Source organism: Mustela lutreola, chromosome 7 (genome assembly GCF_030435805.1).
Source record: "Mustela lutreola isolate mMusLut2 chromosome 7, mMusLut2.pri, whole genome shotgun sequence".
Taxonomy (NCBI): Eukaryota; Metazoa; Chordata; class Mammalia; order Carnivora; family Mustelidae; genus Mustela; species Mustela lutreola.
Window position 1 is genome coordinate 49,335,125 of NC_081296.1, and position 12,026 is coordinate 49,347,150.

Consider the following 12,026-nt stretch of genomic DNA (forward strand, 5'->3'; position numbering starts at 1 on the left):
AACTGTCTCTTTAAGTCTTTAATACCCTTAACTTTTCAAAATGCTTTGTTAGGAAATGCCCAAGATTCTAATTAATTTCCTCAGACTCTTAACCTATGAAACTTTTCTTCTGTTCCTGATCTTCAATTCATAAGTTATACTGACACACCATGGTTATACTGTACCACACTGTGTATAATGTCATTGTTTTACACATCATAAGGATGTTCAAGTCTTATAGAGTATTTGGGGGCCATTACAGAAACCAAGGAAACTCAGGAGAAAGGGAAAAAAACATAATGTTCTAAAGCATCCAAGGTATAGTCACATAGACTCCAGAGCACAGATCCTTCGCAAAGTAGCAAAAATGCATGCTCTGGAATAACTGAGAAGCACAAAGGACATTGTGAGCTCAGTTTTTAATATCCTCCTTTATTCCCAAACTCATCTTTTTATACCTACAGACAACTAGCTCAAAATAATGTGCACCAGTTTCAGAAGGATATTTATGAACACACAACCTCACTTGCTAAGGCACTACCCACAAACTACTACTATCATCCAGTGAGTGCCTTTATGATGAATTATTAGTTTCCCCACTCCCCACTTCCTAAACTCTAGTTTTCATTACTTTACATACAATAATTAAGGTGACCACATTGAAAAAGGAGTGATACAAGAAAGATCCCTCTGCACTTTTTAATTTTTTTAGATTACTTTAATATACTTTGTCAATGATACAACTTAAACATAATTGATGTACTTGGCCATTCTTATGCCTCTATTTTTTTATTAACGAGAGAGACATGACATACCTTTCTAATTGTACTTGCTCAGTAAAAAAAACTTAGTTTGAGTTCAAACTGAGGTTCTCATTCATCAATAAGCCATAAGTTTTAAGAATAATTCTTTTACTTCCATGATGTGTTGAGTTGATTTATTTTGCTAAATTTGTTTAAACAAGGGCATTGATGAGTTGGGTTTTTTGACATTTACTTGTTGACAAAATTCAGTTTAATGACTATATAAAATCAAAAGGTAAAGTCAATATAAGATAGAGATAGTTTATCTTGCAAAACTACAAATGTGTCTTATTGAAATTTAAGTTCTATAATGAATTTATCAGGAAAAGAAAATAAATTCTATATATGTGAGTACAGATTTAATTAAATCCAAATTTTAGAAGAGATGGAATAATATTTCCATTATCTTAGGTAAATAAAAAAATTCAAGCTTATTTTACATATTTTTCAAACTTCAAAATGAAGCAATGTATATTTAGATTAACTAAAATTAATCAGCAGTTTTTTAATCAACTGATATTAAACTCTGGTTATAAGTGAACTGTGGTTTCTAAATACAGTTTTGCACATGTATGGAAGTTGTGCAGGTTCAATTCAATTTGAAGGAATATAAAGAGAATGGGACCAGCAGTCTACTGACTGGGGGTTTAGCCTCCTCTCTACCAACTACCATTATAATTGACAGTTTCCATCATCACTTGGAACTAATTTTTTTGTCAATATAGTTCCTTAAAGTTGTAACAGTATATGTCTTACAGCATTAAAATTCAAAATAAAAAATAGAAGACAACTGGAAAATCTGTCATATTGCCTTTAGAAAGGAGCATATGGTGGTTTTATATTTGTATGTATAAATGCCTAGTGAAAAAGGTGTAACACAGGAAAGAAGATACGGCAGTGTATTCATCAGAAAAAACAAACAAACAAACAAACAAACAAAAAGAACAACCTTGGATTTAAAATCCAGTACAGGCAACCCATATCTAGATAAATCAATAACTATCATAAAATACACATTTAATTACTAACTTTAAATAAGTTGTAATTACTTACATCATCTTCATATTTAATGTGAATATCTGTGATTTTTACTTGTACATTTTTAATTACTTGGGTTGCCAACTTTTCCAAAAATGTATCCTTTTTGGCTTCTTTTGGTTTATCTATAAAAAATAGAAAAATACAAGGTCAAAAGTTGAAATTCTCGCATACTTCATAATCAAATGACCAAAGGATAGCTAAGGCACTACTCAATAGAAAGGACAGCCTATTCTGGTGTCCTTGTTTTATTTTAGATTTATTTTAGATTTTAATATACAATTTCCAACTTAAAACTTATTTTTGAAGTTACATTGGATCTAACATTCATTTTACCTTCGAAGACAGAAATCAAGTGGCGATGTGCATAAATAACACATGGCATAAAAACTACTTTTACCTACCTTTCGAGCGATCAAGACCTTTAAAACGTTTCTTAAAATGTTTTTTGTGCTTTTTACGTTTACGTCCTTCTCAGTGGAAGCATTTTAGTGAGAAAAGGATAAAATTCAAGTTAGCAGACTAGAGGACAGAAAAGAAAACAAGAGAATCTTCCTGACAGCAAATTTTGGTACAATTCACTTTACTTTATTCTAAACGGACCTGCTATTTCAATACAAACAGAAATTCACAAACCTTCTTTAGAATAACCTCCTTTAATTTAGCAAATAATTTGGCAAGTACAGTTATACAAAAATTAGGCAAAATATCCATATATAAAGCCCTTTATAATATTTATGACTTTTCACAATACAAAGTTTAATTTTAATTTCAATGTTATCAAAATATTGGAAATGTAATAATGACAGAATATAAAACTTTCAGGGGAGGTTTTCTTAAGTATATGGTAGGGACACAGGAACACAAATGAGATGAATGGGTAGATTGCTGACAGATGACTTCCTCTGGATGACACACCTCACAAGCAAAATCCTTTCATGAGTCAAGGATACAAAGAACACCAAAGGGACAAAAAATGTACAGTGAACTGTACTTTGAAATTGGCTTAATAATTAATTTCTTTAAAACCTCATCCTCTTTTACTTGGCACTGCCTCACATTCATGGCATTAACCAGTACCCACTTATCCAAGTTACAAACCTTTACATTTTACTTCCTACTAGACATCATCTCTAGTCTGCACTCAAGGTGGTCTCTGTATGGTCTGCCCTGTCTCCAGTCTCCATTCTACCTCCTATTAAACATTCTTCTATGGCGCCACCAGACTGATACTGTCTAGAATACCATTCACTGGGGCACCTGGGTGGCTCAGTGGGTTAAAGACTCTGCTTTCAGCTCAGGTCATGATCCCAGGGTCCTGGGATTGAGCCCCACATCAGACTCTGCTCAGCGGGGAGCCTGCTTCCTCCTCTCTCTCTGCCTGTCTCTCAGCCTACTTGTGATCTCTGTCAAATAAATAAATAAAATCTTTAAAAATAAAAAATAAAATAAAGTACCCTTCACAGCCTGTTAATCCCCTGCTCAAAACTCTTTTAAGGCTCTCTGCAGCCTGGCAGATAAAATGAAAAAGTGTTTGCATGACACAAAGGTCCTTTCATGACTTAACCCCTAACTCCCTGTGTCATTCTGTATCTCCTACTCATCCTTGCACCGGACACTTCAGAAACACTATTCGTAATTTCCAAAACAAGCCTAACTTTCTAATGGCTAATGCGCCTCTCTATATACATAGATCATTCTCTGAACTTCAGCTGCTTTCCTTGAAGTTCTTCACCAGGCAAACTCCTAGGAGGCCCCCCAAATCTCAGGTCCACTAGGGCCTGTCTGAAGCTTTCTTCAACTACATCAAGCAGCTCCAGGGCCATCTACCTCTGCACTTTATATAGACTTCCATTAAGCAGTGATTATACCAAAACAGAAATGTACAACTGTCTTGTCACCAGGCAGGAGGCTTCATTAGGACAAGAATGATCCAATACATGGGCACAAAGTACATGATATGCATCTGTTCAAATCAAAGAATCCACATCTGAACATTATAATAAAATATATAAGTTCAGTTCATGTTACATACGTAGTATTTGATAGAATATAAATGAAATTTGGCTTGAAATCCTAAATTGTTCTCCCTTGATATTTTAAAGTAAATTGTCCTGCCACTATAAAACTAAGAACCAAATCCCTGATTTCAAGAATAAAACCCTGGGTTTCAAGTAGAAAATATTTAATAAATACATAAAGAATCTAGATTTTGCTATTACCAGTATTTCTTGCCATAATGATGGTCCCTAAGTCTTTTTCATGCATAAATTATACATTTAGAGAAAGACTTCAGTTTTCAAAGAAATATCACTTGAAAAGAAACAAGAAAGCCAGAAAAGCCCTAAAACCATCCCACTTGCCTATAACAGCTTTCAGAAACAGGTCCAGCTGCCTGGATTTAGATTCTACCATAACTCACTCTTCTTACCTGACCTTCTATTATGTTCCTGGCTTCACAACTGTTTTAGCCCCTAGTTCCATCTTTGATCTCACTGTTAGATGTACCATGTTTAAAACTCTCCAAGTACTTTCAAAATCTACTGACACAAGGTTCTTTAGAGAAAGTTTTATTTAATCTGATGAATACTAAATTTATGACTTTTGTATCACTCTCTAAATTAGTCCTCAAATATTTTGGTCTCATGATACTTTTAACACACTTAACTTGAGAACCCTAAAAAGTTTTTTATTAGTGTGGGTTACAATTATTGATATCTACCATATTGGAAATCAAAATGGAAAATTTTTTTAAATATTTATTAATTCATAATTTTAAAACATTATGTAAAAAATAAAATTAAAAAGTGATAGCACTAATAACACATATTTATGAATATAACCACATTTCCAAACAAAACTTTGTGGTAAAAATATTAGCATTGTTTTACATTCTTACAAATCTCTTTAATATCTGGCTTGGCAGAAGACAGCTAGATTCACCTATCTCCTTCTGCCTTTGGGCTACTGAAATGTTGTTTACATTTAAGCACATGAAGAAAATATGACCTAATCACAGATATGTAATAAAACAGGAGGAACATCCTCATGATCTTTTCATGTTATTATGGATACTACACCCAAACTCAACACGTGGTAATTTCTTAAAGGTTAGTTGCATTTTGGAATCTGAGACTCTATCAATAATTTTTTCACATGAATTAAAATCAACTCGTCTGCCTTACACTTTAAATGGACTTTGACACATATATGATTTTTTAATATACATTGGTAATATGAAAATATTACTTCATTGAATTATGCAGATCATCTCAATGTTGACTGATTTCATTATTTAATATCAAAATCACATTTGTTAGTATCACCACCAATATCATCAGCAAAGTCTTTAAGTACTAGGAAGCTGCCAAGCTCCAGGTGGCAAATAAAGTTTTCCAAAATTCCAATTTTTGATCAAAGCTAAAAAATCTTATCATTGGCAATAAACATCATCAGCTGTTTTTTCTTGAAGTTGTTTTGTTGAAGTATCTACTAAACACCCAAATCTGAATAATAGTCTGTCAATCACTCTTCCATGTCAAGTGGTTTTCCAGGAAAAAAGCAACTTGTTCAGCTGACAATTCAAACAATGCACAGGTATTTTTCCTTGAGACAATTATCCTTATTAAGTGCTTAATATTTATTTCCTTCTTTGTCACACAAAATATTAAAGACATATACTCAAGAGCTTAAGTTTATTAAAACTAAATCTTTCCTAGTCCACCAAGAACATTATTTTTTTAAAAGATTTTATTTATTTATTTGATAGATCACAAGCAGGCAGAGAGGCAGGCGGGGGGTTGGGGGAACACGTTCTCCACTGAGCAAAGACCTCAACACGGGGCTCGATCCCAGAACCCTGGGATCATGACCTGAGCCAAAGCCAGAGGCTTAACCCGCTGAGCCACCCAGGTGCCCCCACCAAGAATATTCTTAAGTGAAACTAGTGCTCTTTTTCTTTTGTTTCACCTTATTTTTTACTGTGACTACGCAGTAGTGAACAATGCAATGGCTGGCTGCTAGGGAAGTTAGGTGCCACTGCCCTGATTCATGCTAAGACAGCCACAATTTTAGCTAACGTTGCTTCTGCACCATCAGCACCAGTGGTGGCACAGTGAAAAATCACATATTATTTTAGTATTATGAAAATAGTTTTGACTTTTTGAGAAACATGCTCTGGGATAATTTTTTTAAATGACATAAAATAAGGAAGGAACATATGCTTAGAAAGTAAAAAGATGAAATGATCATGAGTCTACATTAAGTCCTAGCCAAGTGAATCAAAATATCATCAACAAAATTAACTATTCTCATTTCAGAATTTCCAGTATTCTAGGCCTATTTTTTTTTATCCAGGTTAATGCAGTGTTTTTAAAAAAGAAACTCTGAATCAATTGGATTATCCTTTATAGTGACCACTGTCTGTTATGGGGATTTGGGGGGGGACGGGGGAGGAGTTGTTTGTTTTTATCACCAATGTTATCCAGTGATTTTTGTTATGACTTGAATGGGCCACTGGAATTCATTTGTACCCTAGAGGCAGATTACTCCTAGGAGAATCAGAAAACACTGCCCTGGCACACTGCAGGAAGTTGGTCTCATTATAACAAAATTGAACAGCAAGCCATGAGTAGTTCCAGACTTTTATACTAAATAAAGTAATTGTGAGACAAATTAACATGGTAAGTTACACTTGCTAAAGGGGCAAATTTTATTAAAAGAGAAATGTCTTTCAGGGTAGTTTTACTCAATGCTATGAAATTTTCCATGCAAATTCTTCTTCCATTGGTCAAAAGGACCAAAATATTAAAGAAGCTTCCAGCTGAAGAAGTAATTCCAACATAATGTTATTATTTACATTTCTAACACAGACCTCACTTGCCACTAAATTAAAACAAATTTTAAGTATGACTAAGCTAATATAAAGTTCTATAAAGTTATAGAAAATATATCAAATTATTTTATATATCAGAATTATTTTTAATGTACTTGTATGTATTAAATTCCCTATGATATTAAAAATCCTATTATAAATCTTAAAGCACTCAGCCCTCAAATCTGCCTTTTGAGAAGCCTCAAATTTCACTATGCTACTGTAAGACAATAGTCAACATGTGCCTCTGGAATTCCTATAGAGATAAGCAAATCAGGAAGGATTGAAGAACCCCAGAGGAGCACTTCTTATCAAGGCTCTAAATAAAGTCTCACTCACTAAAAATGGTTCCATTTTATTGCTTTTTACAAGTGTGGAAACCACTGCTACAGAGAGGAATTAAATATAATTGAGAAACTACCACACTCTAGAACCAAAGTCAGAAAGGCAGCCTGGATTTGAAAGTTATCTATAGATCAAACTGTAAGCTCCACAAGGGCTTGCTTCATACTTGCTTCACCCCATGAACATTAGGCATCCAGAACAGGGCTTTCCACAAGACGACATTAAATATTTAGTGAATGAACAAATGGCTACAGAACACTGGGAAACAGAAATGATGGTAAAGAAGAAAAACATGAATTACATTTCCATATTTTCTTTTAAAAAATGGTATATTATCAAATGGGCTCCATTAAAAGCTCAAGAATGGATAAGAATATAATTTTTTATATAGCTAGATATAATGAACCATGCATACCCACCAGGCTTGATGTCCTTGTAAACAAAGCTTTCCAAGCCATATATGAACTCCCCTGAATGTGCGCCTGCATCCGCATGGCAGCAATAACCAGAATGCAAAGCATTTAAGAGACACCTTAATTTCACATGTAAAACATGTCTAAACTTAATTCAAAGAATTAGAAATCATGTAACAGACAGGAAAAATGTGGTGACAACAAAACCATCTATTTCTAAGGAAACATTCACAGTGAAACCATTTCCAGTAGTTCAACATACAAACTTTATTATATTACAACAAAATTTCCTAATAATTGAAATTATAACAATTAACAATTTCAAATTAAGCAAGGCAGACAAATACCAATTATGGCCAATGTCTCAATAAATTAGTTGAAATTTTCAAACAGTGCAAAAGTCTGCTATTTTGGTTCCCTTTTCACTCACTGTTTTGCCCATTTGCAGAATGAAATATTGCTGTGATAGTTATTCTAACCTCAGAGTTAATTTTAGTCTGATTTTTTCCCTTTAGATACACTGTTTGAATCCTTTCTATCCATTCTTATTAGTGATGGCTACATAGCACTGTCCTCCATTTCCCGCCTCATATATAGTCCAGAAGCGAAGGTAAATTTAACCTTCCTAAAAACACAGCTTTGATGACACCACCCCCTAGGTTTTTAAAGAAAGAAAAAGAAAATCTTACTACTAACTCTCTCACTGGTTACAGATGGAAAGTCCACCATGACACAACTAAAAATATAGGATCTACGTACAGCCAGAGTAGGTTCGAATTAGAGCTCTAACATTTTCTAGCTGTGTGACTTAGGACAAGTTATGTAACTTGCAGCCTTCTCAACTGTAAAATGGGAACAATAATAGCCTTATAGAATTATGACTATTAAATGAGTCAATACATCTAAAGTATTTTAAAGAGTGGCAATTAGTAAATGCTCAATAAGTATTAGCTACTATCATTGTTATAACCATCACCACTGTCACCATCATGGCATTCAAATCTCTTAAAATTGACCTAAAGCGAGCTTTCCAACTTACAGCTAACTACATTCCATTGACTCCCAAATTCTGAGCTGTTCCCCATACATGTTCTATTCTTCCCTCTCTTTACTCTCTCCTCTACCTAGAAAACCCTCTCTCCTTTTCTGCACTCACCTTTTAGATACAGCTGAAATATTTATCTTCACAGTGTCTGCCCTGATATCTTTGGCTTAATGTAGTATGTTTGTTCTGAACTCCCTTACCATTCTTGTCTGTACCTCTTTGATGAGACTCAACATATTTTCCTGTTTATGATTGATTATGCACATTTCTTAATTTTGCAACTAAAATGTAAGGTTTTTGACAGCAGGATTCACAGATTTTCTGATTTTTCTGTTTCCAACAATGTGCTGAGCAGATTGGCATCAGAGTTCTCAAAAGTACCTGGTAACTAAACAATATTGCCTTCAATTCTAATTTTAAACCTAGCATTCTATCCCCAGCCAAATAAAACAAGTGCTTAAGTTAAAAAAAAAAAAAAAAAAAAAAAAAAAGACTTTCAGACTTGAAAGGATTTTAACAATTATATCCAATGTATCCTTTCTTAAAAGCTACTAGGCTACTAGATACACTTAAGCAAAGCAAAGTAACAAACTAATGAACAAAACTCAATGGACCCAGAAAACAGTGAATTAAACACAGAAAACAGATGAAGACCAATTCTATGATGACAACTGTGCATGCAGCAGGACTGAAAAAACCATTTCAAAGCAAGATCTCCAAGAGAAAAATGGGTCCAAGAAGGAGACCAATAGGTGGATGGGGCATTTAGAAAGTAACGCTGATAGTCATGTAACAGATTTCACATAGCAAGTGTAAAGAATTGAAGATAAATTTACACAGAAAACAAAGCAAATGAAAAAGTATTTACAAATTCAAGAAAAACAAAAGGTTGTATAAGAAAGAAAATATAGTCATAGTACATTTGACCTACACAGTGAATTACACTGTCATAGTAATTAAATTTTGACAATACCCAAAATTATGACAATACCCCAAAATTATGATATGACCATATTATGAGGAGAGGGAGGGGAATTTAGACTGAAAGGAGATGGTAAGAGAAGTAAACTTCCTGACTACCATAACAGAAAAGCTGAGATAATACCTTACATTAATAGATTAGATAATGACAAACATTAGTATATCTAAAATCATGGCTCCCTTTAAGGAATGGGTCTAAAGGGTAAAGAAGAGTGGGTAAAGAATAGTGGAATAGGAGACTGACATTTTCCATCAGAAGTCTTTTTGGCAAAACTATTTGATTTTAAAGTGTATGTATATATCATTTAGATAAAATTAACTATTGTAAATACAGAATATACAGGATTTGGGAAACTTTGGCCTCACTAGGAATTTCATCTCTCCCTTTACTTTATAATAGCCCTTCCAGGAAAATAAACTCACTACAGTAAGATAAAAGGAGAGAAACATCAAGAAGTTTATTTTTACTGTTGGGCCAAATGTTTAAAAATGAACTCATTTATATCTCAGTTTTATTTTTTCCCACGATTGTGGGCAGTACTGTATTTTACCAAATGAAACATATCAAGTAAAAATGCTTTTTTAAAGCAGATTAGCATGAGGACTTTGTTTCCAATTTTATCATCTGCTGCTTGGGGTTGAATCACTTTCCTTACCTCTCTGAGTCTCTATACATGTGCGATGGTAACTTTGTGCTTTTAAAACCAAGAAATAAGTAGAAAAATAATAAGCCTCAAAATAAAGTATGGTATTAAGTAATAATTATTAATAATGGTGGAATGCAAAGAATCTAAAGACCAGGGTGTCTTTTATTATTCGCATGAATAATAATACATGAAAATGTGACTGATACTCACAGAAACTAGAAAAATAATTATACTCAGTCAAGATAATTAAATGTATTGCAATTAAAAAACCCAATAGCAACATATATCCCAATTATCCCATATTCCCCAATTCATCTCTTTAATTTTTTTTAAATACTGTTTTCAAGTAATCTCTACACACAACCTGGGGCTTGAATCCATAACCCCAAGATCAAGAGTCACATGTTCTACCAATTTAGCCAGCCAGGCACCCAGAATTCTCTTTAATACTCAAAACATTTTTCTGAAAAAATCTAAGAGAGTAATGTTAAAATTGAGTATACTTTCTGAATTTAAGTTGTATCCCACCAAAACCTAAATTTTATCATCCAAGAAGCTATTATTATATACTATATAAGCCTAATAGACCTACTTACACATGGTGCCACAGACATTCAGACCCTATATATCAAGTCATCCTTAATAGCCTCTCTGCCACGGCTAAACATATGAATTTCCTAAGCATTAAAGACCCAGGAGTCAAAATTTCATAGGTACTCAATACAGAACATACAGTACATTATCATTTGCCAATTAAGCTGTCCACTACTAGAACAGGAGAGACTATACATGCTTTTTCTTGCAGTTCACTGGAAACACAAAAAATTTTTTTAAACAATCACAGTTATTTCTATCCAAAAATAAAAAAGAAAGAGGAATTGGAGGTTTGCTTCTGAAAAGGGAAAATATAGCTTAATTTTGTATATACATAATAAATTATATGTGTATAATAATGCTATATAATATATATATATTATGATACATTTTATTATATATACCAATTTATCTAAATATATGTCAATATGCCTACTAATGAATATGTATCATTAAATATAGTGTGTTAAAAAATAAACTTAATCTGACCTGTATCAAGAAAGAAGTGAAATTCTAGTGCTCTCCAAGTCTTTCTCTTCATTTTACGGTACTATTTCCACATATACTAATTAATCAAGAGTGAATAAAAGTAAATAATCACACTGAATTGTCATGAGACAAATCAATTTTCATCTTGCTTTATTTATCACATAAAAGTAATAGAAAAAAGAATACTGTTTTCATAAAAATATAAATTCTTAAGCTTCAGAAGACAAAATATGCTCAAGTATTAAAAAGAGAAAAGAAAAACATTTTTAATTTTTTTAAAATTTCTTTCATTAAGACAGCCTCCTCTGTATTTTAAGTATTTTAGTAATATTTTATAAAAGAATCAATAATTCTGTATATGAAAAAGCATTTGAGGCAAAAAGAATCAGAAGAATTGATAAAGAATTTAAATGAGCAAATATTTTTAAGAGAGATTTCTTATTGATTCAATTAAATGTCAGCAGCTTAAGCCAGGAAACAAAATCTTAGTATATCTGAGTATCATTTCTTAGTATATCTGATAACGATGCTGAATACAATCAGGAACTGGGGTGTGATCTGATTGAAAGAGAAATACTGGAGGTTTGGAAAAGTCTTTCAACTTATCACTCTCTAGACTGCTTTTTCATCTTATCCTTATTCTTGCTCCATAAACCAAATCCAAATCGTCATCAGATTTATTTTTAGATAAAAATAAAAATACTAAACCTTAAGGTAAGATGTTAAAATGTTGAAATCTGAAGAACCAGTTTTTAAAAATATCTTATACAATATATAGAGATATAGCTAGAAATAGAATTACAGCACCATTTCCTCTAA

General features: G+C 32.8%; 1 protein-coding gene across 3 annotated transcripts in view; it reads right to left on the minus strand.

The window, feature by feature from the left end:
- Positions 1-12,026, minus strand: part of VPS13C (vacuolar protein sorting 13 homolog C) — a 179,826-nt gene that overhangs the window by 144,559 nt on the left and 23,241 nt on the right. For 2 of the 3 annotated variants that reach the window (XR_009355410.1, XM_059180679.1), the window contains exons 6-8: positions 7,458-7,520; positions 2,225-2,290; positions 1,836-1,945 (exon numbers count right to left, since the gene is read on the minus strand). Coding sequence is in view for 2 of the 3 variants with exons in the window: in XM_059180679.1 (XP_059036662.1) it covers positions 1,836-1,945; positions 2,225-2,290; positions 7,458-7,520 (239 nt within the window). In the remaining variant the exon portion in view is untranslated. The remainder of the gene's footprint in view (positions 1-1,835; positions 1,946-2,224; positions 2,291-7,457; positions 7,521-12,026) is intronic. The other variant, XM_059180680.1, reaches the window with a different exon arrangement.